Source organism: Brachyhypopomus gauderio, chromosome 10 (assembly GCF_052324685.1).
Source record: "Brachyhypopomus gauderio isolate BG-103 chromosome 10, BGAUD_0.2, whole genome shotgun sequence".
NCBI lineage: Eukaryota > Metazoa > Chordata > Actinopteri > Gymnotiformes > Hypopomidae > Brachyhypopomus > Brachyhypopomus gauderio.
Genome location: NC_135220.1, coordinates 15,522,795 through 15,549,025, shown reverse-complemented (window position 1 = coordinate 15,549,025; position 26,231 = coordinate 15,522,795). Strand labels below are relative to the sequence as shown.

Sequence of the window (26,231 nt, the reverse complement as noted above, 5' to 3'; positions counted from 1 at the left end):
TTCTATGGACCTGTGAGGTATGTGATTTATTCATGCCACCACTAGATGGAGCCCTCTGCGTTGCAGTCAAGCTGCATGATTGTGTGTGTGTGTGTGTGTGTCAGATGGCAGCAGTCTGTTCGACTCCATGGCGAGCGGTCTGCGTCTGATCGTCAGCTGCATCTCCTCCTTCCTCATCCTCTCTCTGCTGCTCTTCATGGTTCACCGTCTCCGGCAGCGGCGGCGGGAACGCATCGAAACGCTGATCGGCGGAAACCGTGAGCTCCACTGCTTCCTTCTCGATAGCTCCGCCCCTTCAGTTGCTCCGCCCCCTGCGGCTTGGTTACCGCTGGTTTGTGGTGAGAGCAGGATGTTTTGTGTTTTCACCTCCTCCGTTTTGTGATTCCTGTTTTACACATTCCTCTCTTTGGCAGTGCATCATTTTAACCTGGGTCGGCGCGTGGCCGGCTTCGACTACGGCCCCGATGCTTTTGGCACCGGCCTCACCCCGTTGCACCTGTCAGATGATGGCGAGGGAGGGGCTTTCCACTTCCAGGAGCCGCCGCCCCCCTACGCCGCCTATAAATACCCTGACATGCAGCACCCGGACGACCCCCCACCTCCGTATGAGGCATCCATCAACCCGGAGAGCATCCTGTATGTGGACCTCGGTACGTCTGCAGGCCGGAAGTTCTTTTAGCCCACCGGGTGATGGGTTGTAGTTGCACATCCCAGCCCAAGACTCAATGGAGCATAGTTGTGTTGCTATGTGGGTGTGGATCTGAGGGGGTGTGTCTCTCTAACTGTGTCTCTGTGTGTTTCTTTCTTTCTCTCTCTCTCTCTCTCTCTCTCTCTCTCTCTCTCTCTCTCTCTCTCTCTCTCTCTCTCTCTCTCTCTCTCAGGCCAGGGAGGGTTGCAGGTGACGGGTGAAGCAGGAACTCTCTGCAGGAACATTTGCCAAGCTCCTCCCCCACTGCCACGGCCAGCCCACGCTCTGGAGGAGAGGGAGGAGTCTATTGACAGCAGCACCCTACTTGTGGCCCCAGACACGCCCACAGAGATGGACTTGAGCCAGGACTCCGCCCCTGATTCCACCAGCACCATCTCTCTAGGACCATCCTCACTCAGCACAGTGGTGTAAGGAGGAGGGAGTGGCCGGATCAGGGCGAGGGCGGGTCAGGGCGAGGGCTAAGCATACGCGGGCAGAACCTCAGGAAAAAAGATGATTGGATAATGTTGTGTGCAGCTCAAAAACACTAGGAGTGGAAGAACTGTGAAGAGATGTTTAAATCCAGGTGTGCTGGGGGGCCTATTTTGTACAGAATGAAGAGACTGAGCAGTAATGGACACTCACTAAACTCGGGACGTGGGACGGTAATCATCATCTTTCAGAGACTTTCACATTTAGCTTGGTTTCTCTTGTAAATACAGCCAGTGCTCCGGGATGACGGGGGTATTGTGTCAGAGGCGTCCTCAGGCTCATGGTGGGGGGAGGACGTTCACTTCACACTGAGCAGATGGCACTGGATCCTGGTGGGCTCACCCTAAAACACCTGTAAGGCGAATGCTAACACGCCTGGCGGACTTCCCAACTCCACTAGTGTCCTGAATAACTTGCAAGCCCTACTAACACTAACCCCCCACTCCCAACCTCACACATACACCTGTTCCAACACTTAACGATCTGTAGACACACCCATTACTAACATCAACCAATCCCCCACCGACATTCTTATAACATACTTTCCTAATGCATTGCTTCAGCTGTCCCTTGCCCAATCCAGCTTTCAGAGCACAGAATGGGTGTGGCCTTTGGGCAAGTGGGCATGACCTCTGCAGCAGCACGACCATCACCTGGGCCCCGGAGTGGAGGTGACCGACAGTACCAGCTCTGAATCATCGAACGCTGCTTTGGGTCGACGGTGTTCTGTGAGGGGTCTGTGATGACGGGCTTGACCCTGCATGGAGCTTGTGAAACCTCAACGCTGAGCAGGTTTTAATCATGATGGTACTGCAGTTCTGGCAGCAAAGACCTGATTTCATCCTGGAACTGTAGAGGAGACCCTGTGAACGTTCTCTCAGATTTGGGATCTAGTGATGAGCCAGGTGTGTGGGGGCTTGAGCGTGTGTGAGTGGTAATTCTAAAATGTTTTTTGCTCATAATTTTACTGTACATTACAGATAATTTACTAGTTCATTATTTTGTAGAATGTAAGTGTATATATTTGTGACACGTAGGAAATCAAGTTAGGGTTATGGTGTTATTGTTATTTTTTTAAGGCTGCATGCATGTGTCTGACGTTGATTTTCCCATTGCTGACGAAAATGGTTTTTGGAATATGTGAGAAAATGAAGTGATAACTTCAACATGATTATCTATGAAATGGGAGCTTTCATTTGGTTGTGAACAAAAACTCATCGCCGCCTGGGTCACGGCACAACCGCCTGGGTCACGGCACCGATACCTCTGTGCTGTTGGCGTGGGTGACACTTGTGTCATGTTTGTTTTGATAGAAAGATGGGCTCAGTTTAATCCATAATGCAGCACAAACCCCTGTCTCCACCCTTTGGACATTTGACAATCATTTCAGACGCACTTTGCAGACTCCTTTCGAACTTTTCGTCCTTTTCTAGATGTGGAAAGTGCTGCTTCGTGAACGAAGCAGCTCACCAGCAGGTCCTCACACATAAGCTCCTCTGATTGGTCAGCACAGACAATCTTCTGTGAAACAAAATAACTTGCTTTTGAGCATGTAGTGGATCGAGGGGGAGAGGGAGCGAAAGGGGCAGTGAGGCACACATGAAATTTGGACATTACTGGGTCTTGGAGAGATTTTTTCCCCTTCTGTTGTTATCTGCTGTGCATGTTTCTTCTCTTTGGGAATGTAGGGGTTAATATGTACTCCCTCCTGCCTGCAGAGTTGTCCCCATCACTCATCCACCAAACCCCGCCCCCAACTGAAATCCCACCCCATCCCAAACCCTGACCAATGCTCAACTGCTACATTTACAACAAATTTTGGAAGTAGTTCATTTGTAGTGGTGCAATAAAAAGTGTGTTTTATGTAAAATGCTACAATTTATTAATTTTAAACTTTGACATTTTTTTATTATTATTTGGGGGGAGGGGAGGATGTCATTTTGCTCTGATGTCCATCGAGTCAGAAGCCAAATAAACTGCTTGAAGTGCAGTGAACTACGGGACGGTGCGAGTCTGTCTGTCTGATGTGTGTGTGTGTGGAGCTGCACTGCAGTACGGCTGGAGCGTGACACTCCAGACTGGGCACAGGGTCTTGTGATCCAGATGAAAAGCTCTGCTTTGATCATGTTCTCTGCAGCCAGTAAAACGGGGCTTAACCTGCTTGTGGAAAGGTTTTACTCTCCATTGCAACCTGGGAAACTCATTCAGCTGTAATGTCGGGTGCATCAGAAGCGTTAGACACGAGCTCCTGCAACTGGTATTTGGCAGGATTCAGTGTCACATAAATGAAACGTTAATCATGATGCGTGAACCACTAAAGTTTTCCTCCTATCAATTGCAAGTAGTGCTCAGTAGAGGGGTGGTGTTTGGGCGGAGGAGAACGGAGGCTGCGCCCTCCACCACGGACTGGGCAGCTGAGGGTCCTTACATGCTCTGACCACATGGGACGCTTTGTCTCACCGCTCACAAACGCCATTGTGGCATTTGGCAGCGTTGCGCTCCGCTGACTCTATCCGGATCTCTCTTTACACATGGGGGGGCAGACACTATTTAAACCCTGGTGGGTGGCTGCGCTCACCCTGTATGTGTGTGTGCCATGCAGCGGGTGGTGCGGGTGGTGCTGTTGCTGGCCCTAGGGCCTCTGGCCTGCTCCTGCGGTGAGTGATGGCTTCTCCATCTCCAATGTTGCCATTACAACTCTACTTATGGTGATGTAGTTATCACTTGTCTTCTCAGACTTCTGCTATGACGACGGTCAGTGTGGTGAGTACAATGGCTGCAGTTTTTTCACATCAGCATTCATTCCTAGTTCACTAACTGGTCTCACAGGCCACCGTACTGTCAGGAGGGGAGTTGATGTGGATTTGGTGTGTTGAATGGACCCTGCTGGTAGATCCGTATACGTGGGGAGAGAGGTTCCCCTCATGCCATCCTTTGCTGGGGAAGCACCACTCCCCCATTGACCTGGGGGAGGTGCAGGTGAACGCCTCCTCTCTGGGTGCTCTTGACCTCTATGGCTTTGACTCCACTCCGAAAGCCCAGTGGAAGCTTGTTAACGAGGGGAGTTCAGGTGAGTGTTGCTCTCCCTCTGCACTGGTGATGTTGGACTGGGGTTCGTGTGTGTGTGTGTGTGTGTGTGTGTGTGTGTGTGTTTGCGTGCGTGCTGTATATACGTTTGTATATAACTGTATATAACTTGTATATATTTTTATATATAACTTACAATAAGCCTGTATCAGACTAATATGATGGTGGAAGACTGAGTGTGTGTGTGTGTGTGTGTGCTCAGTGGTGATGGAGGTGGGTGGTGGTGTGCGTGTGAGCGGAGGGGGCCTCCCCAGCTCTTATCGTACCACACAGCTGCATTTCCACTGGGGGAGCGAGTCCACCAATGGGTCGGAGCACACCATCCTTCAGCACAGGTTCCCCATGGAGGTCCGTCCTCATCACTTCTATCCACCAGCGCATTTGTGGTGGGACGTGGAGTTTTCTCATTTCGTAAGGTTGAACTGTGCTGTCTTGTAGATGCACATAGTGAATATTAAGTCGTCTCACCCCAACCTGACAGCAGCCCTCCAGGACCCGACGGGCCTCGCCATCCTCGCTGTCTTCATCGACGTCAGTAAACGTCGCATGCTGCTTTTACACTCTTCCGTAGTTTTCTGCGTCTGGCCGGTGCATGATTGTTCTGCTCTCTGGCTGTTCCACAGCTGGTTCACGTGGACAACGAGCACTTCCAGCCCATCTCAGACGCGCTGCAGTTCGTCATGTACAAAGGTGGGCTCTCTTCTGTGCGTTTCGCTAGAGTGAGCTTCTCAGGGTGGTGACCTGCTGCCTGTGACTGAACTTCCTCCAACCCTGGTCAGGTCAGGTGAAGTCCATCAAACCCTTCCCTCTGCTCCACCTACTGCCTCAGAGTAACCTGACTCAGTATTACCGTTACCATGGCAGCCTCACCACGCCTCCCTGCTCACAAGCAGTGGTGTGGACGGTGTATGAAGTTCCCATCTACATCTCCTGGGCCCAGGTAAGGACATTCGTCCTTCTCAGGACTGTCTGAGCGTCACCAGAGGTTTGTTAGGATGCTTGAGTTTTTTTTTTTTTCTGCTAATTCACATGTTCGTTTTTTTATTCTCTCTCAGCTCGAGCCATTTATAACCATGATCTACAAGACGCAGGAAGACACGGAAAGTAAAGCTCTCCTGCTCAACAACTTCAGGCCCGTTCACCCGACCTACAGCAATGTGTTAGCCTCCGAAGGCGCGCAGCTGCTAATGGCCTCTTCCTCCCGGGCGGGTCCAGTGCTGCAGGTCCTGCTGCTGTGTGGTCTCAGGGGCCTAGTCCACGCCATCGCACCCTGAGCGCACGCACGCATGTGCCTGACCCAGAGACGGAACCAGCAGCACTCTGGATCAGTACCGCCGAGTCCGAGCTCAGGGAACCGCACGCTCACACTCTTCAAACAAACCCACTTTCCTCCAACGTGACTGTGCTGCATTTGTTTGGTGCAGAACTTTTGTGATGATTCAGGATGTTTCCATGTCCAAGGGATTCTGGTCAATGGTTGTGGAATGTGAATGACTTTAGCATGAGGCACTGTTCACTGGGGCGTGTGTAACTGCTGTGGGTTCTTACGTAGTGGTGAACTTTGGTAAGTAACCAGGGTGGCTTCTCCAGTCCTGCCTCTCTCCACCGGCTCTGGTAATTTATCAGGTGATGTGAAGAGGTCATGCTCACTTTACTGTTCTTTCACTGCTTCAGCATAGCACCTTAACACTAGGACATGTAAGAACTACAAGAAATATTTTACAGCTAATCCAACAAACGTAGATTAATGTTAGCGGGAAACCTGAGTGGGTGAGTGCTGTGCTAGTTGTCTGGGAGTTAGCGTGAAACATTCCCTTAGTACTTAAGTGACACTGAGATGATGTATTCTGAAATAAAGAAATGTGACTGAGTTTGAACACAATGAGGCATTATGTGTGCGCATTGAACACCAACATCCATTGATGGAGAGATCGCTCCCTGGTGCCCCAGACTGCAATGTTTGCATACACACACACACACACACACACACACACACACATACACAGTTGCTCAGGGCTCCTCTTCTGAGCAACTCTGGAATTGTGCATCAGATACTTCATTAGCATCAGAATAATTTTACTGACATTTGCATATTGCTACTTTGTTGGTGTATTTATGTAGCATGAGTCACATTTACCACATATTACCAGACAAGCCACAGTTGTTCCAAAAAAAAAAAATCCTTTATTTTTTTTCCATGATGTCTTTCCCATACATTTGTGGTAATAAATAGACAAGAGTGGGTGGGGCTTCTGGCAGCCTCCCTCCCCACCTCTGCATCATAATGCTCCACCCCCACACACTGCAAACAGGTTTCATAGAATTTACAACAGAAAGTTGAATAAAGCTTGACACAAGCTGAAATTACTGCCCTCCTCCGACCCATAGACCTTTCCATAGACCTCTCCGAACTGCCGGTCTGGAGCACATCCTCAGGAACAAAATATATATATACACATATATATATATATATTTATTTATTTATATATTCACAGTTTACGTATTTACACATATGATTACAAAGGAACGTGGGCAGAAAAGACGTTTCTACAAGAAACAATCTTCGGAAAGGGAGAGTGTCTTAGCTCTATCTACAAGATGCATCGATTCCTTCAATTACATTTTGACCCTTTTTCTTTCTTAATGATCCCTGAAAAATATCACTGATAATTTTTCTTATTAAAAAAGATGCATCATTTCGAATACTCCCTATCATGATAAAAAGCCCCATTCCTAAATATAAATGATCAGAATTCATATCCTGTACAATATAAACATCTAAAAAAAAAACAAAATGGAAAAACAAAAGAAGCAGATCACAGAGCCCCTGCCCCATGAGTGACCCCGGGGGGCTGAGCTGATGATGGGGGGGGAGACAAGCCTGTAGTGTCAGAAACAAACCCATGCATGAGCGAAAATGCACACAGACCGAGCACTCCTGCCCAGGAGCAGAAAAAACAAGGAACCATGGAAGGGGTGGAACCAATCAGGGAAGCGAACACTGAGGAGGGGCTGGGCTAGGGGAGGAGTTTAAAAAGGGGCAGGGCTAGGCCCAGGAAGGACTCTAAAGAAATGACCTGCTCTTCACCACTTCTGTACTGCAGCAATAATGCATTGAAGTGAGGGACCTTCACAGCCCAGCCACAGCAGCGGAGCTTTCACTACCGCACACGCCCACAATGACAAGCAGCTTGGACAGATGACCTGGTGTAAACGCCCAGTGTTGGCACTACCACTGCTCACCTCTCCTTACCTGCTTTAAGGGCATTAAGTCAAGAGGCTCGACTCACGTGTGCAGCACTAGACAGGCACACGTGCACCTGCCGGCATTCCCAGGGGGGAGGAGCTTGCGGTGCTGTGTAGTTCGCATAACACAAACGAAAAGACACAGCAGAATCACATCGCCTGGCTGAACGTTGCTCGGAAAGGCCTCGCACCTAACGCAGTAGCAGAAAACCGAAGGCTTCTCTTTCACAAACATCCACTGCTTGATGCAATATTAATACTAGGTTTTGCAGACCAAGTGTTTAACTCGTGTCCGGGATTAACAGCAGCTGAGAGGGAACGCTGGGTCCACGTCACGAGGGTGATGAGAGGAGCCTTGCTTCATTCCACAGGAAGCCTATGGAAGCCTGCACAAGCGCACAGCCAGTAATACACAGACTCCCGCTGAACCAAAAACTCACTCAACACAACCTACTCTGTGGCCACTGCAAACAGTTTGTCATACACTGGGCATGTAAAACCGTTTGAACAGGTCTTAAAGATGCCTTTCATTAATGTGTCTGGCTTTGATCATACACACAACGCATCTATGGCAACAGGTGCATGATTTCCAACACAGAACGGTCCATACTGATATCTTCGTGACTGCCAACTATATCAACAATTGTTACCTTCGGTCCAGCCACCAGGGGTCAGTGCACGCACACATGAACACAATTACTTTAAAGGGAGAGAAAACAGGCCGTCAGTTTTTTTTTCTGACCACAGAAAATATGGCAAAAATGTGACGTGACTCAAAACTAAAATCGAAGTAGTGTACGATCTGCCCTCTGAGGTCCCGAGTCTGGGCCAGGAGGTGGTGGCGTCTGGAGAAGGAGCCCGTCCTGGCCTCGCAGCGAGCCGCTCGATTAGTTCGGGAGAGACACAGGGACTGATGTGGTACCGTCAGTGGAAATGGATCTGCGGCCCAGGAAGAGCACTCGCTCAGAGACGTGATCTAGGCTCTCTACGCCTCCCGCCAGACACCCACCCAACCACCCACTCACTGCAAGTCGTGCTCCACCCTGGAAACGCCACGTTGGTGGCCCAGGCCTGGCTGGAGCAGAATTGTGCGTATAGACAGAGGTGGAGGTGAGGGTGGGGTACAAGAGAAGGAGAGAAGGGCAGTGTCCAACCCAGAGACACCCAGATGCTAAGCTCACTGGGGGAGGGGCTATAGCCCCTTTTTGCCTACATATAAGCATAATGGAAGAGCGGTAGAAAACTGATGTGGTTGAAAGAGCACCTGTAATTCGTAAACAATCATGACACATGTATGTGTTTAATATATAAAAGCCCTGGACACTTAGCTGCACTACCTCCAGTGGGTGGGTGGTTAACCACACCCCCTGTTCCCACCCCTCACAAGCTCCGGGGGGATGGGTGTCTGGGTTGGGGGAGGAGAAAGGGGCGGGGCTGGGATTGGGGGCGAGGGGAATGGTCTCTGCTCCTCTTCATGCTAGTTTAAGGTTCCTCTGCAGTTCTCCGCTCCACACAGACACGGGATCTTCTCATCCTCGATGGGGAACTTGTAGTCATAAGTGATCTCTTCGTTGACATTGATAGGCTGTCGGGAGTAGATGACAATCTTCTTCTGTGACTCCACAGTGATGACCTTGGCATAACAGTTTGGCTGAGGGAGACACACACACACACACACACACACACACACACACACACAGTAAATAAAACCAGTTACATATGGTTAAGGCTGAGAACCCACAGTATGAAAACCCCACGGCCCACAGTGGCAGTATAAACCTCTACACAGAACACCTGTGTGAGTGAGTGAGGGTGTGTGTGAAGGGGCTGGGTGTGTGTGTGTGTACAGGGACTCTTTGAAGCTCAGTGTTTCACTCACATTGCAGCTGTGATTGATGAAACGAGCAAAGTTGCCGCACTTGGTGGCGTCGATGATGGTGTCATGATCCACACGGAACATGTAACTGCTGCCAATCCCCTCCTCCTCATAACGCTTCTCCCGCATGTCAGCGATTACCTGTAGGGGGCGCCCAGGGGCAGGAAAAAAAACCACGCACACACAGTTTGAGCAGCATTCAAGAGACAGCACCCATGCAAGTTGCTAAAAGCAGAATGCAGCTGCCAGTGAGCTGAACTTTGTAGATGGCGATACTTTAAACTCTGTAACTGTATCTGCATGGTGTTCTGACAACAGAACGTTGATCAGAAGCGTCTGAAGCTCGTCATGTTCTGTTCGTATTATGTTTTACAATGCAAAACGCCCAAATAAAGCAAACAAAAGTTTCTCCTTCACGGCGACTGTGTGGAGTGCATTATTACAATGTCTGAGAGATGCAACATTACGGTGCTATTTCGGGATGACCCAACCGTGACCCTATTGTCTCTCTGCCTCTGCTAATCTGACAGAATCCTGCTAATCTGAGAGTGGTGTTAATCTGCCATATGCTTCTGTAAGCTTGAGGCTCACGTACCTGTCTGATGTTCTGGCCCACATATTCAATCACCATCTCATCTGCAGCGATGGGCTCCATGGCAAACAGGCCCCAGTCGTGGATGTGACTCTTACAGAAGCGGATCTTCTTCTTGCGGAACTAGACAGTAAAATAAAAGGTGCTGGTAAGGACAGAAGCCGGGCGTGGGGGGCGTGGGGGGCCGTGCCGGGCGTGGGGGGCCGTGTCGGGCGTGGGGGGCCGTGCCGGGTGTGTGGGCGCTCCGTGACCGAAGCAGTTTTTTTTTTCTTACCTTCAGCTGGTTGAACTTGAGCAGGTCACTGTCACAGCTGAACGAGGACAGCAGGCGGCGCTGTTCGGAGCGACGCTCTGAGCCAGCTCTGGTGGACGCGTGCGGTTGTGCTGGAATACTCCTCCCCTGGAAGAGCACACACAAACACACATCACGCACAGCACTGTGGAAGATCTGAGTGAATACACAGGTGTTCCCATGTCAGAACATGTGGTTCAGCTTATCAATTAATCACAAAGCCTTCTCACACCGCTGGGCTCTCAGCATGGACACGATTATACTGACGTACGGCGCTCAATTACAGAATGACTGTTGTTTGATTGACAGTGAGTGACAGATCTGGCGTGACAGTGAGTGATTCAGTGTGTGACAGTGACTGGTTGAGGTAAGAGTGTGTGCTCATTGACTGGGGAGTGTCCAGACATCTCCACACACAGACTGGGGAGTGTCCAGACATGGACCGGGGGAGTGTCCACACACCTGCGTGTCCTTGTCTGGTTCGTCCGACTGCAGTCGTGTGCTGTTCAGGTATTTCATTTTGTCCTTCTTGTCGATCTTGTAGTAGCCCTCACTGCGGGCGCAGCCGGTCATGTGGTCCCGCATTCCGTCTTCCCGCCTCTTCCTCTTAACGCCGGGAACACTGCCCCCGCTGGTGGGTGCAGGCAACGCGGTTAAGGAAACAACTGCAGCAAGATCCTCATAGACAGAGACTACATATACACCCACACACACACACGTACACTCACATACAGCCCTACACACACACATGTACAGCTACAGGGAGAGACAAGCATGTGCATGCACCTGCACACACCCCCCCCCCCCCCCCCCCCCCCCCCCACACACACACACACACACACAAGCGCGCACACACCCCTGACTCAACTAAGAAGTTCAATTCCAGAATGAATAGGTTTCTCGAGAGCTGGAAAACCAAACCGATCTAGCGGTGCGGGTCCAGGCCAGCGAGTCGACCCGGGGCGGGGCAGCGTGGGAGGATATGAGGGTGGTGCACCCAGAGCGTGTCGTTGAGCCAGTCGTTTCCGTTCTCTTGCTGCAGCATCTTGTCGTAGGTGATCTTCAGGTAGTGGATGTCCTCCTCGTCGATGCCCTCATTCCAGATGTCGTACAGGATGGTCATCTCCTCGAACTCGGAGCGCGGGAGGAAGCTGGGGAGGAGCGGCGACATGGTGGGCGAGTGCATGGAGCGCAGGAGCTCCTCCCAGCTCCGCCTCTGACGCCGCGTCTTCTGTAGCGGCTCCTCGAAGAGGAGGTGGCTGTGCGCGGGGGGGCCGGGGGGGAGAACCGTCTGGGCCGCGTCCTCCCGCCGCACCTCCGCGGCCCCCTCGGTCTCCGGTACGGCGTCGGGGAGGGGCGCGGAGAAGCGGTCGTGCAAACACGTGTCCGCCACTGTCTCTGCGGGGGCCTCCGGGGCGTCCTGAGGCGTCCCCGCCGGGGTCTTGTTCGACCGGGGACGTCCCGGCTTCCTCTTAAGCGGAGTGGCATCTAGGGATACAGGAAGCTCGATGAGTGTGACGGGCTGCTCAGCGGGAAGAATGGCAGCGGAGGGCTCGGGAGGAGGAGGAGGAGGAGGAGGCGAGCTGCGGGGAGGCGTGGCCACCTCCGGCACTGAAGCAGAAGGGAGAGGGGGGGTGGCAGGGAGCAGCGGGCACGTGGCACTGCCGGCCAGGCGGGCCAGCGGAGAAGAGCTGAGCACGGGCTCCTTGAACACGGGCTTCTCCTCCAGACTCTCCGACGAGGGCTTCCTGTGGACGGGGAGGGCGGCGGAGAGCGTGGGGTCGGGGAAAGCCGGGGCGAAAGTGAGGTCCCTGCCCGGGGTCCGAGGAACGCCGGCGCTGAGGAGCGGGGACTGCCCAGGGTACGAGAAGGGGCTGCCGGGAATGTGGGGGGAGCTGAGAGCCAAGCTGTTACCCGTCAGCGGGGTATCGCTGCCCGGCGTGACGGGCACCGTCTCAGTGCTTTGAGACTTACCCAGACCCCGGGGGTGCTCCAAGAGGTCACGACCTGGTGTGCGGGGGATGTCCTCGTCGGTGGGGAGTCGAGCACGTGTCGTAAGCTCGGGTAGGGGCCCCGGGGGAGGCAGGAGGGTGTGGCTAGGCAGCAGAGGAAGGTGGACAGACGACATCTGGGCTGGGATCTCCACCTCCGTGGGGGTGGGGATGTCACGGCCTGGCGTCCGGGGAAACTCCTCAGTGCGGATCTTGGGGTGCACTTCCAGATCACTGTCGGCTAGAGATCCCGTCGGGGTTGGCGGTCGCAGGACGCCCGCGCTGTCCAAATGCTGCTCGGTCTTTGATGCCACCAGATCAATACTGGGCTCCTCGACTGTAAACGGGACAGGAACATGTGTTAGCATAACTTTACAAAGCAGAATCTTTTTTCTCCTCTTCTGATTGACAGTTGCTACTGACTACTGGCTGTTTGTAAACATTTCACTGGCAAATATACTGATGTAAAGTGTGACAACAGTGTAAAGCAAATCGAGTACTAAGCATGTTGGCTGATTTATTGGTGTAAAGTGAGAGAGGAGAGGCCTGAACCTGCTGGTGCTCTTGGCGACGGCGGCTGCACCACCTGGTCCTTCAGCACAGCCGTAACTGAGCTCACGGATTCCTCTGCTTCATCTCTAACTGCTTCACACTCTTCCTCAGGAGGGCAGACCGGTGTGCTAGGAGCCTTCAGCTCAGATTCCTCGTCTTCCTCAGATGACGCCGGCGAGGAGGAAGATGATGTTCGCTGCACCTTTTCTTCTTCATCCATGTCCATGGCTACTTCATCCTCCTCTTCCTCCTCCTGCTCCTCCTCTGAGCTGGAGTCGTAGTCTGAGGACCTATCGTCCTCAGAAGAATCCGAGCTGGACGACGAGGAACTTGAAGCTTCTGGCAATGGATGAAATTTGGCCATCAGCACACAGTAGTGACCTAGTACAGGAGTGGTTCAGCCCTTCTAAACAGCCTCAATCTTTACCTTCATCGGATGATTCGGACTCACTACCACTGTCCTCAGACTCACTGTCAGTCGCATTTTCGTCATCCACCTCCTGGAAAAGCCCATACAGAGATCAGACAAGCCAATGCGCTGAACAGCAAAATGAGTGTTAGGTGTATATACTAGCACAGTTCAGGTTATCAGATATCACCCAGATATGAAACCTCCACATGGAAGCCTGAGTGAGATCAGAACTCTCAAGAGCTGTAAAATGACACTTTAAAACACACCTGTTCAGCCCTGCACTTAAGCAGGCTTAGTGTGTACCGGGGGAGGTTTGCATTTAACTGCACATACTCCACAAATGCATCTTCATATGAATCAAGTCCTCTCTGCCATCACACTCACCTAGTCACTGGAGAGAATTTGTTTATTTCCATATGTCTGTGTGTGTTTGCTTAAAGCCTGGCCATTTCATTATAGTTGATCTTTTATTGACTTTTACCTGTCTATATATTTTTTTAATAAATCAGTGACATTTTACTGTTTCATTTATTTAGTTTCCCCTCAGAAGCGAACATTCTAGGTTCAGAAAGTAAAACTCCACCACAGGATTTTACTCAAGCTTGCTGGATGTTCTAATCAGTGCAAGCTATAAGGTAATATTAGTGAAATCAACACAATCCAGGAAGCCTGAGCAGAATCTTGGGTGAGGACTTCTATTTTCTGAACCTGTAATGTCTATCTCTGGGTTTATTTCATGCTGTATTTTCACACTCGCAAGTGCGACTAGTACACGATGTAGCTTTTGTTTTTTCTCCCCCAGTCCTTCAGAGCTTGGGTCTCCTGAAGGAGGCACAGGTGCTCACCTTGCCAGAAGACAGCCTCTCTAATGCCTCCTTCTCAGGCTCCTCCTCTCGGTCGGAGAGAGATGACTCCTCCCTGCCAGATGTCTCACCCTCCTCCTCTTCCTCCTCCTCCTCTTCCTCCCCTTCACTGTCTAGCTCCACAGGTCTGGCATGCCGTCGCTTTGCAGAAGAGGCATCAGCGTCCAGTCTGGCGCCATCTGTAGGCAGGTCGCCTTTCTCTGACTCTGGAAACCAAAACCACTCAGTCAGCCCTGCTAAAGGCACCCTACTGACATCTTTTATTCTAATCTGCATAACAATTTTAAATCTACATAACCTACAATTCTTAATGAATTGCTTCAAGAAAGAGTAAAAAAACGACCTGTTTAAAAAGTAGTTTTATTTAAAACTTTTCTTTTTTTTAATTTAAAAAGATCAGTGAGATAGATTGTACTTTGATAAATGAGTCACATATAAAATGAAGCCATGTTTATTAATGTATTTATTTATCTTAACTGAAACTAAATGTGTATCAAATGTTGAACAGTAGAGGAATAATGAAACACTGCACCTAAGGATAAGATGTCGTACAGGATTCTTCTCAAATCAATACAAACAATTAAACATTCTAACACTATATGATAAACTAATTTGTTTTCATAAAAAGTATTTCAGTTTTATTATTATTTATGATTTGAAATAATATGATAATCCACACTAACTTCTCAGTTCATCAGAAGAATAATTTGTTATCCTGTATACATAATTTTTATTCATATGACTCTCTCCAGTCATAACATAAGTATATATTTGTACACCCCTATTTACAATTTCTTACTCTGTGTTCAAGATTGACATTTTGGAACCAGTATCAGGATACTAGAAATAGTAATACTTGGTATTGGACTGAAAAGAAAACTAGCAGTATCGCCCATTCCTAGAAGAGGCCACCTACAGACGATCTTAATCTCACCTTCGTCCTCCAGTTCATCGTCTACGGGTGTGGACGGCCGCGCCCTTTTGATATCCGCAGATGTGGCAGGATCGGGGGGCTCTTTTCTCTTCACCTGAAAACACAACAACAAGAAGGTTAAATTGTTCTCACACCTCCATGACGGTCACGGCCGTGACAGCAGAGACGACAGACCGATACCTTAAACGAAGGTAGGCGAATGGCGCCCCGTAGTCCGATGGCCATGCCGATCCCGTCGTAGCCGAGGCCCTCGCCTTTGCTCCAGTTCTCCAGCAGGCTGGACGACAGCGTCTCCTTCGGCTTGGCGCGCTCTTTCTCCTCCTCCTTCACCTCACCTGGCTTCACCGGGGTCGAAGTTGCCTATGAGCGCAAACATATTTTTAAAAACGATACGTTGCTAGCTCTTTAGTTACCTAAGTTTAGCTAGATGTTTTTTAATACTGGGTTTTCCTAAATTAAATCGCCAATGTCCATTTGGATTTCAATAATGGTCTATGGTCAGAGGGTTGGTGGTTTCGTCGGTTGCCATGTAGCTCGTTTGATGATTAGCTAGGACAGCTAACTGCGTTTTTACTTCAGCTAACGGACACCAGCCAATGTGGAGAACAATCCAGAACTTTAGCATTAGCTAAACGGCTATCTGAGGTGGTTAGCTAGATAGCTAGCAGCAGATACGTTTATCCGTATTTGGATAACAAAAAACTATTAGTTGCCTAGCTAATCTAGGTATTAACGTGAAGTTAAAGTAATTTTTTTTTTATTATAAAACAACCTTCTAGATAAAACCGAACTAGCAGTTATTCTTTAAAAAAAGTTCACATGTACTCACAGTAGGCCAAACTCTACTAATACTCATACGAATTCAGTATATAGTTAATATCACACAATAATAATAATCCTAATAATAATAAATTATTTAAATATATTCCTAAATCTTACACTGGTTTTATAAACACTGGAATAACTCGTCATTGGTAATTTAAATGTAGTGTAGTAACAGTAAAAAAAATAAAAAAAATCGCAATGTAGTACACAAGGTTTCCAGAAAAATGGGACTAGGAGGTCTAAGAGGTAAGAGCAGTTTATGCGAAAACCAGTTTAAATATCAACATTCATGGGGCTCTGAAGCGCTTTTAAAGCTCAATTATCAAAATACAAATGAAATATTATATCCTCCAGGAAGACGCAAAGACCACATCTATTTTAAGGATCCTCCATTAAACTAAACATATGAGATAAAAATGTACATCAAAGACATTCCCGATGAGATAAATAACCATTTGGATAAGTCATACAGTAGCATGCAACCACTGTAAACTGTTGTTTATAATCAGATTTACAGGTGAAACCAAAAGAAGGCTTGCTGATTGTTTCATTAAACACATTCAGACCATCAGAATTAAGAATTTATCAGTTGCAGTATAAAAAAACATTTTTATCCTAATGCACATTGCATTAATTATATTTGGATTGCCATTTATTGCTATGGCAGCAATGAAAATAGGTAACCTAAAGGAAAATTACATTTATGGCATTTAGCAGACACTCTTATCCAGAGCGACTTACAAAAGTGCTATGTAGTTGCTTGGAATCTCCAAGGTAGTATAGATAGTCCTGAACACAAGGTACTCCAAGCTGGAAAAACCACTAGACGAAAATTACTCATCTACACTCTTGGAACTTGAGTACCCTTTGGAATTTATGTTCTGATTTATACATACACTGTTTTGAACACAAACTGGTTCCTCCAAGAACATCAGATGCACTTGGTTTACATACTGATGAGGGACCTCTGTCCACATTCACCCCTCCTCTCTCACACACACACACACACACACATGTCCCACCTTAGCAGAACGTTCCTTCTTCTCCCACCATTCGTCAAAGGCCCTGAAGGCCACCATCTCCACCATCTTGCGGTTGAGGTCTCGCTTCATGATGGCTTTCAGCTCTTTGACGATGACCATCAGCACCCCGTCCACGGTGGCTTTGTGAGGGTCTTCCTTCTGAGGCTCGTAACCAGGTGGTGGGACTGTGGGGTTGAACTTTGGAATGCTGGGTAGAGGCCAGGTTTGTCCATGCCCCACACCTCCAGCAGGGGTGCCAACCATAGACAAGGGCTGGTAGGGACTCCCAAACTGCATGGCACCAGCGCTGGTTCCACTCGCAGCCGCACCCATGAAGTGTGGGTATGGGTACGGCCTCTGGCTCTGTGCAATTCTGGTGAGCATTTGGGTCTGCATCTGGAAGGACATGTGCACACTGCCCCACTGGGGTAGACAGCTCACAAGGTCAAGTGGCACCACGGGCATCAAGCCAGGGGGGTATGGGGGCAGTGGTGGGAGCATGGGGTGAGGCGCAGCCAAGTGCGGAGGTGGGGGTCCCGGCACGGTAGAGTGAGGGGGAAGATGAGGGGGAGGCAAGGGGAAACCAGCTTGGGGAGGGGGCAAAGGGGGAAACCCAGGAGGTGGAATTGGAATGGTTTGCGGAGCCATCGGAGACATAGCCGAGGTTACAACAATGCCTTTGGCACAGTCACCACTGCCAATGGGTGTACTGGGCATCTCATCATCAGAGATCTCCATATCCTCCCCGGATGACTGGTGACCCTGTCAAGACGAAAACAGCTTATGTTAAAACAGCTGTCAAACTATTATGTAAGTTTAGTATTTTAAATAGGACAGTCAAACATATAAAAATTTAAAAGATAATTTGTTTGTGTTTGTAAATGCCAGGTCATTATATCTTGTCAAAAATATTGCATTCATAATTGTATTTTCATAATCGTCATGCTTCACATTATAACAGCTGACACCTAGTGGCCTGGATATTTCATAGATTCTGTACTAAGTCTATTTTAAACATGTTCACCTCCATGTGGGAGGATGCTGTATGGAGCATAAACTGGTTCATTTCAGGGCTACAAAGTAATCTGATTCTTAAACTTGTGAGTTTTCTCTTTTTACCAAAAAAATGACAAAATAATGATCAGTTTAATAAATATTGCTACTTTTGTTGGTAAAAGTAACTTTTGTGCAACTTTAAATTGCATTGTGGCTTCTATTCTACAAATATCACTGAAAATGGCAAACACATAACACCTCATAGTGCTTGGAGTTGTTATAGTGAGCACAAGGTTCTGTGGCCACTATGGTCTCTGTTACTTCTGGCCCAGGAGGTCAGACATTTAATGGCTAAATGTCTTAACAAAAAAAATGGGGGTGGTGTCGCTGTGGTGGAGCAGGAAGTGCAGAGCTAAACGGAGGCATAGCCAGCCATTGTTTTCTCTTTTAACACCAAGAAAGAGGAAGTGAAAGTGCCTGTTCTTGCCCAGCTAGGCCAATCAGCTTGTAGTTCACGTGCAGCAGAGCAATGTCAGGGGCTCCTGTGTACTAAGCGCAAAGTTCACTCAGAGTGGAGCAGTTTCACCACTGAGCACTGCTGTTATACAGAGTGGTGAATATTAAAATGTGTTTTCTTTATGAGGTTATCTGCCTTGCACCAGCGGAGAAGTCCCAGTGGTACCAGTGGGAGAACGCAGGAGACTGCCTTTTGTAAAATATACTAATATTTTCTGGGGAGGTGGAATATGTGTGTGTAAGTGTGTGTGTGTGTGTGTGTGTGTGTGTGTGTGAAGTGTTTTTCCATTTCACTGTAAACGAAACGCCTTGTAATTGGCTAACATGAGAAACATGTTTACCACAGCAGAACCTGGTAATCAGAACATTGCTACCTGCCGGGAAGCTGCCGATTCAAACACTGAAGTCTGCGTTACTGTCGGCACTAACAGAGTACATCTCCAGGTTCAAGAAACCATCAGTGTCCTTAAAACGGCTTAGCAAAACAATCATTTTGATTATTAAAATGGGGTACTCATCAAGGGTATCGAGTAATTGTTCGTAACTACGTTCAAAAGTAATTGTACATTAAAAATTTTAATTTATATAAATATAAGCAGGAAATCAGCTGCCTCATGCCTTGGTTTGTGTCTATACACATCACTATATACCACTGTGGATTGTAAATCATGAAAGCTGTGCACAGGTGAACAAGCAAGAAGTCCTACTCCGAGGAAGAGAGCAAGCAATAAGTACGTTTTGTTTTTGGGTACATTTCACAATTTCCTGCATGGCATGAAAGGAGAGGCCCCACGCTTAGCACTCTGCACATGTGGTCTACTGCACATCCCCAGTCTCCCCTGGGTCCTGAATCCCTCCAGCTACACACACTAAGCACTGCACTTTCTAACAGGTCTTCTTATCAGTAACTAACAGTTAAAGCCTCAAAAATAAATAAAAAAAAGAACCTTATTCGATAGGGTTGATCTTTTTTCTTAAAGTGAGATGATATAATGGACACATAGTGGGTGTGAGCAAACACAGATTAAACAAAAGCTCTGCGGCTATTCAGTCTTACCGAGTCGACTTTGTCGGTGGGTGTGCGTGGCCCCCCTGTGCTGCTCGTGTGCGTGTTTTGGGGCGAAGTGCTCTGGGATTGGTGCAGCAGAGAGGTGGTACCCGGGATGGAATCTTCTGAGTCCGAGTCAGGTAGCGGCGTGGGGCTGATGTCCTCTAGCCCGGTGCTGCAGGGCCGGGGTGGGCACGGGGGGGCGGGGGCTGGGGCGGAGGTACAGGGAGGGATGGGGGACATCTGGGAGGAGGAGGAGGAGATGGGGCTGCCCTCCATGCGCACCTCGGTGTCTGAATCACCGCGCTCGTTCAGGAAGGGCAGCTTCGTCCGTTTCTCCTTCAGGAGCATCTCGATGCGCGAGTCCAAGCTGTTACGCACCGCCTCCAGAGTGGGCGTGCCAGGGGAGGGGCATGGCTCCGGTGTGCATGGGGGGGGCGTGGCTGGCTGAGTTTCTGGAACAGGGGGTGGCTCTGGGATCGGGGGCGTCTCTGGCCTGTCAGGTGGGAGGTCAGGGGTTGAGGGAGGCGGGGCTTGAGGGGTCCGTCTGTAGTCCACCTCGCGTCGAAGGGGCTGGTGGAATAGAGTCTCAGGGTGGGGATAGGCAGGGGGCTGGGGGGCCTGGTACGGAGAGAAAGTGGTCTTGTAGTTCAGAGTGACAGGTGTTGGCGGGGTATTGGAGAAGGCAGGAGAGGGAGGCTCGGGCAGTTGGTGCTGTTTGAAGGATGCCTGCTGCTCTGCATTACCACGGAAATTCCCGCCCGTGACGTGCACGTAGTGTCTCTCAGGACGCTGGTTGTAGGAATCCTGAAAAATCCTGGTCTTTGTGCGGCCGCTCGAGTAGGCTGGTGTGGTCTGCCGGCTGGAGTAGCTGGAGTCCTGAGAGTAGGGCGTGCCAGACGGACGTGGCGTGTGGGGCGTGCCCTGCGACTGGGGCGTGTCCGGCCTCACGCTGGAGTAGGCCGTGTCCACGGACAGGGGTGTGCTGGTACTCCCTGGGGTGGCGGTTCCCCCAGCGACAGAGGAACTGCCCTCAGACAACCGCCGCAAAGGTTCACAAGCCTGAACACAGCACAGCCAAACATTCCACTCAGAGCTCTGTTATAACACAACATACAGACAGACACAGGCACACAGACACTGCTAACCTAACACCTTGTGTTTTACAAGGTCATTTAAAGAAAGACAAGAACCTTCACAAGTGTACAGATAAATTAACAGCCAGGTCTTTCTCTCCATGTCACCACTTGCACTGACACACTTGATTAGCAAGGAATTTAATGCACAGCAGTTGCAGTTAGAAACTCTTCATTTAAACAGCAACTTAATGATTGATTTCGGTTTATATACTGTGATTTAACAGGATCCTGAACAGTAAATTACAATCCAAATTATTTTTAGTGCTTAAAAGCAAGGGGATACCTAGGCCTGCGCTTGAATACTAATTAGAGAACATTTTAAATACAAGGATAGGGCAGTGAGATCTGCAGTGTCTGGTCTGGGGGTTTGATTTGTTGTTTTAGTTTTTTGTTTGTTTGTTTGGTTATTGGGAAGTTTGAATTCTGAGCAACTGATCAACACTTCTATGCCATCTGCCAACACGTGTACTTCATAAGATTCTAAACGCAGCACATAAACGTGCCTTGCAATGAACATAAGCATTACATGCCTTCTGCACATTTATTGTTACCACTTCAAATCTTGCACCCAGACACACATCATCTTTATACCACCACTTAAAATCGGTCAAACCCTCACAGATAGTGATACTGCTGTACTTTCCCCGTAACAATATCTGCAAGGAAAAATGTATCTTCTCTGTTCTAATGAGTGAGGTCATAATAATCACAAAGTGATTGAGCATCTGGACATGGGTTTACCAGCAAGGCTTCAGCGATGCAGCGTGGAGACACCTCGCATGGTTCCTCCACACCCACAGGAACTGTGAGAGGGGTGAAGCTGCCGTTCACCAGCCGCTGGACATAACGAAGGCGATTCTCTCCTGAACAGGTTACCATGGAGTTCAAGGAGACAGACACAGTTAGATCTTTCTGTTAATGCCACTTATCCTTGAACACGCTTGTCTGTGACTAACAAAGACCAAAGACTGTAATGTGAAGGGTAAAAGTTAGCACAACAGCTTATGACAGTAATATTCCTAAAATGTAGAAATGTCCATATGATGAATCCTAAAGCTATATTATATTTTTATATACATATATTGAACATAATACAACATAAAACATAATTAACAATATTCCAACAGTTAAAACTTGTAATCAGTTGTTGTCGCCTAATTTCTGCACTGTCTCTTTAAGACAGGAGCGCGCCGGCTACGGATGTCAACTTGCCTTCAAAATCTCGCTTTGTACAATGTTATGTGGACTCTGCGTTATCTTTCCAATGTAAATGGATAATCGCTTAAGTACAGGCTAATAATTCAAAGCTTGCAATCAATTTTGTCACATTGCCTAAATGTATATTGCTGGCAATATGCTATTACTCCTAGCGTTATATCCAAAATTGCTAAGATTTATTATCGATTATACAGGACTTTTTTCAGCCATGCATGACTTTTATTACAGTGGTATTTGCAGGAGTGTTTAGTGGTCCCAGTAGTGGCTGTAACTATCAGTGACAGCGACAAGCATGCACGCATGTTACCAGGCAACCGATGTACATTTAAAAACGTGACGCGTTCATACAAATAAATTATCCAAATAAATTAATGTGTTCCTATAACCGGATTTTATATTGAGCGCAAACATAAGTGCATGTTCGCCGTTGAGGGCGTTTTGTTTCCGTTTTATTTCTATAGTGCATCCTTACCTTTAGGGTCGAGCTCCACGTGGATGATGTTGCCCATAACAGACGTGTTGTGCAGGTTCTGGACCGCATCCTTTGCTGCCTTTACCGATCCGAACACAACTTTGGCTATTCCCAAGTGTTTTTTGTTTTTCGGATTATACAATATTTCCACTTCTTCTATGTCCCCGTATTTCTTGCACATTTCAGTGAGGAAACTCTCTCTGATGTTGTCGTTCAACCTGGCGAAAGTCACCTCCTTTGGAGGAACCCGACCAATGTAACATTCGTCGATCTGCAGGAAAATTTATTTTTGATGTGTTATTAATCACGTGTTTAAAAGGTTCTACGTTATCAATCGAGGAGTGTTTGAAGAAAGACACCGCATTCGTAATCATTGGTATAGGCTACATAAATTAAGAGTAAAACTTTTTTGGTAACTAAACAAGTCTATGATGAATATTCCATGGTGTTTACTATGAATCGGGAGTTCTGCCGCCGAGATACTTGAAAACAAACGCATGCTTCAGTCAGGTCTGCAAGGGGGTGTGACTCGCCTACCTTAAATTTGGGAACAGGGAGATCCGTCTCCTTGTATTTCTTCCAGAGCCGACTGATCCTCGGGTCTCTGACCACGTCCACCGGTGCCATCCCGGGGTTCTGCCAAACCGGAGGAAACACGTTCAGAGTTGGATCACCTCGAAGAAGCGTGCTTACCTGTCAACTGATGGTGATCCGAACCACCCGGACCAGAACCCGTTCGCCAAGTCCATAAACACATTCTCAGTGTGGTTTAATAATCGCTCTCAGGATGAAATAATCAGATGGTCAATATTAAGCTGCACTGACACTCTGGACGAGAAACGTCAGGTGCTGCCCGGAACAAGTCCGGCGCGTTTATAAGAACAGCTCCCGTGTGTGCACACAGTGCAACAATACACACGCTACAATTGTATCGTGTAAAATTCGTTTCCCCCTCCAATTGAAGCCAGGGACGAGAGGTTTACTCACGGGCATGCTGAAATGTTGCCCATCGTAGCGGTACAGTTTGTGCGGCCCCCTTTTCAGCGCTGGGTCAATAATCAACTTGTAACTTCTCCAATGGTGACTTCGTCTCTCCCCCGAACTGTGCTCCATGCCGTTCGCCAAACCTACGAGGAGGTGAAACACAACGTACATGAACACACTCAACACAGCACAGAGGTTCACGTTCGCGTACGAGCACTGCTGTGAAGAACACGGGGGTTAGGAGCGGATCCCAGTCACCGAAACACACATTACAGGGGCAGAAAAAATAAAGCTTACTTGAACTCTGCCTTCTGGCGTGATCTTCATTCACCCTGCTTTTTTCCCCTGGTCTGGACATTTTGTGTCCGATCGAGTAGTTTTCTATCAAACGGGTAGATCTGTAACCTTTCGCTGATTACATTACATGGTTTAAAGATACTGCCTCCTTTTCGCGAGCCAACACATATTGTGTGCCTCTAGTCTGGGGCTTCAGTCTCTCCCACAATACACCACTATACAACCACAGTCTACCGTCCCGCCAGCACATTCGCCACGGAGCTCAATAATATCGTGTCTTTACACAGCAAATTTATCTGTCGTGCTTAAGCACATACATGTTAAATAAACTCACATGTGCATAATTCGTCGTCAAATGGCCCCCCGGTGATCGCGCATAAAAAAATAAACAAGGTTTAACGACGCGTTGAATCTGCTTGCTAGATTTACGTGGACGCCAAATACAAGATGGACATGGGGTCCAGCGATAGAGAGGGTAGCAATGACTGATTTGGGACACGTTTTTTACTAAGAAACTGTGTTATAAATGACAAAAAAATTGTGACAGTTTTTTAGCACATAGATACCGAATGTGATTTTACGATAGAATATCCAGCAAACGTTATATTACGTAGCACAGCATGAGTTTTCATCGTTAAATGTAACGAATTATTGTCACCACATAATTACTCAGTTTACACGGAAATAAAGTGTCGATTTTTTGCTTTTTCAGTAAGTATTAGGGTCTCGTTCGTACGTCCATGCCGAACATTTGTTTGATATTTTGCGGTGGTTGGGCAATTGGCTGGTTAACAGCGGTGCCTTCCCTGGCCAATCAGATGGAAGCACCATGTTAGCGTCTGCTATTAGAGGCACAGCCGTCAGTTCTTCCAACAGAGAACAGAAAGGGCTGAACTCAAGCGCAGCCATTTTCTACTACATTGGAACTCAATGGCCAAAATGGGTTTCCTTTGTTCCAAAAGGGATCTAAAGCTTGATTTCATCATCTCTTCATGGACTATTTAAAACATTACAGTGTTTCTGTGTACAGGATTTGAGAAGAAGGAAGATGAAATGTTGGATCATATCCATTTGATATTTTTAAAATATTTTTTTCTCTTCCTGGAATCCATCTTGGTCCTAGCAAACTAGGTCATGGCACTCCCATATAACTGCATTTTCTTTCTAAAGTAAAATGTTAATGAATAAAACAGCTTGTAACTGACTATATAGCTACTTTAGCAGTGTAAAAATACACATGAAAACTATCAGCTGCATTGCAGGCCCTACACTGGGCAAGGCCAAGTATGAATGTGTCTATGAGTAAGTTTATCTTTATTGTCTTTGCTTATGTGAAAGGCTGCAGGAATTATTGTCTGAATATTGTATATAATTAAAATTTGACATTTATGTAAATTGGCTGAATACTATTTTTTCTTTTGACTGATCCCTCAGGCTACAAGATAGTAGCTGAAAGGCAGCTTGTGCATGCTGTTTCTGAGATCCATTTAAATTGATTGCTTCTCACATTTCAACAAACAGGGCAGGCCAGAGAGAGAAAGGACGATTGGCCTTTTGCAAAAATGCTGAATCACAGGTATGATTGGTACGTTAATGTGGTTGTTGGTACTAAACCTTTCACCTTTTTAATAATAGCCATCCACAATTTCAACGTTTAAGCCAATGGATTTACACAAGGATCACCAACCAGACCCACATGTAACCTCAGAATTCCTCAGTACATGTAACTGAAGTACAAAGGAATAATGTAGTTTTAAACTACAAATGTACAAGCCTCTTTCTATAGACAGTCCAGTGAGTACGTAGCCTGAACCTGTCTGACCTTGTGTCAAGGACACGTTTTCATATCTGCGTAGTTTTAATCTCCTAACAGCAAACTGTATTTGTTCTCCTCAGCAGAATGTTGACAGATAATTTCAAACACACAATCATTAAAACTTCAGTGGAGATATTTACCTTAACATTTTGTTGAAATAATTTTATCAGGCCTATACGCAGAAGAAAGAAGAACGTTTTCATTTCCATGGTCGGATCCTTTAACATTGTGTTTTAAGAGGGGGTTGGGTTGCAACGCCTCAAAGGAGGAAAACAAGAATAACAATTTTCCTGCCTTCTCATTTTAAAATAACACATCACTTAACTAACATAACCAACTACGCAGCCTCTAACGAATGGAACAGCTCGAAATCTTGAGACAGAATTTGTTAGAGTGATATGCAAACCATCCCCCCTCGTGCTCTTCCTGAGGCAGGATAGAGAAATTCATGCACTCTTCATTTTTCAGAGGCAAGACCAGGCGTTCACCAGATTTGTTTGGTGCGGACACCTTATTTCCAAGGTAATAATTGATGGAACGTTTTAACTGGAGAGGAAAGTGAAAGAAATTCATTTCTACCATTTTACAATTAAATTTTCTAAATATTTTTAGCAGCGTTGCATAAAAGCAAAGCGTTCTCTTAAAACAAAACAATCGTAAGTTACACTTTTTAAATAAAGATATTTAAATCGTTAGATTTTTATCTTATTAAAATGTGTTACGCTTATGAGGCTAAGTGTAGGCTATTCTTTTTAAATAATAATTTTAGAAAATATTTATATTGTAAATGTAATGGTAGCAATTTCATCGTAGACACTTTAACAGTGGATTCAGAAATCGCTTGGTGTTAATGGCTGTTATGCCGTTCTTCTC

The 26,231-nt window shown here is 47.5% G+C and overlaps 3 protein-coding genes across 6 annotated transcripts in view; 2 read left to right on the top strand and 1 right to left on the bottom strand.

Annotated features, from left to right (window-relative positions):
* The window catches only part of dgcr2 (DiGeorge syndrome critical region gene 2), a 7,125-nt gene extending 4,727 nt beyond the window's left edge, over positions 1–2,398 (top strand). The window contains exons 9-11 of one of the 2 annotated variants that reach the window (XM_077019906.1): positions 105–338; positions 414–650; positions 882–2,398. In XM_077019906.1, coding sequence (XP_076876021.1) covers positions 105–338; positions 414–650; positions 882–1,120 — 710 coding nt within the window. In that variant the 3' untranslated portion in view covers positions 1,121–2,398. The remainder of the gene's footprint in view (positions 1–104; positions 339–413; positions 651–881) is intronic. The other variant, XM_077019907.1, reaches the window with a different exon arrangement.
* Positions 2,399–2,550: 152 nt separating this feature from the next.
* car15 (carbonic anhydrase 15) lies at positions 2,551–6,149 on the top strand. The gene is made up of 8 exons (XM_077019916.1): positions 2,551–3,837; positions 3,917–3,943; positions 4,074–4,250; positions 4,470–4,615; positions 4,706–4,798; positions 4,891–4,957; positions 5,047–5,207; positions 5,323–6,149. The coding sequence occupies exons 1-8, from the start codon at positions 3,777–3,779 to the stop codon at positions 5,539–5,541; spliced, it is 951 nt and encodes a 316-aa protein (XP_076876031.1). The 5' UTR covers positions 2,551–3,776; the 3' UTR covers positions 5,542–6,149.
* Positions 6,150–6,435: 286 nt separating this feature from the next.
* Positions 6,436–25,830, bottom strand: setd1ba (SET domain containing 1B, histone lysine methyltransferase a). Of its 3 annotated transcripts, XM_077019893.1 has the most exons (19): positions 23,543–23,752; positions 23,249–23,388; positions 22,799–22,897; positions 22,262–22,532; positions 21,313–21,434; positions 19,442–20,494; positions 16,873–17,634; positions 15,206–15,385; positions 15,026–15,119; positions 14,074–14,297; positions 13,244–13,316; positions 12,817–13,155; positions 12,248–12,601; positions 11,259–11,761; positions 10,736–10,912; positions 10,256–10,381; positions 9,985–10,104; positions 9,393–9,530; positions 6,437–9,164 (listed from the first exon to the last, which is right to left on the bottom strand). In XM_077019893.1, the coding sequence occupies exons 1-19, from the start codon at positions 23,601–23,603 to the stop codon at positions 8,991–8,993; spliced, it is 5,010 nt and encodes a 1,669-aa protein (XP_076876008.1). In that variant the 5' UTR covers positions 23,604–23,752; the 3' UTR covers positions 6,437–8,990. The 3 variants fall into 3 exon arrangements, with proteins under 3 accessions (XP_076876007.1, XP_076876005.1, XP_076876008.1); XM_077019892.1 differs by lacking the exon at positions 23,543–23,752 and adding an exon at positions 25,499–25,830 and having other exon boundaries at positions 6,436–9,164; positions 11,259–12,601; XM_077019890.1 differs by having other exon boundaries at positions 6,436–9,164; positions 11,259–12,601; positions 23,543–23,753.
* Between the last annotated feature and the right edge of the window lie 401 nt (positions 25,831–26,231).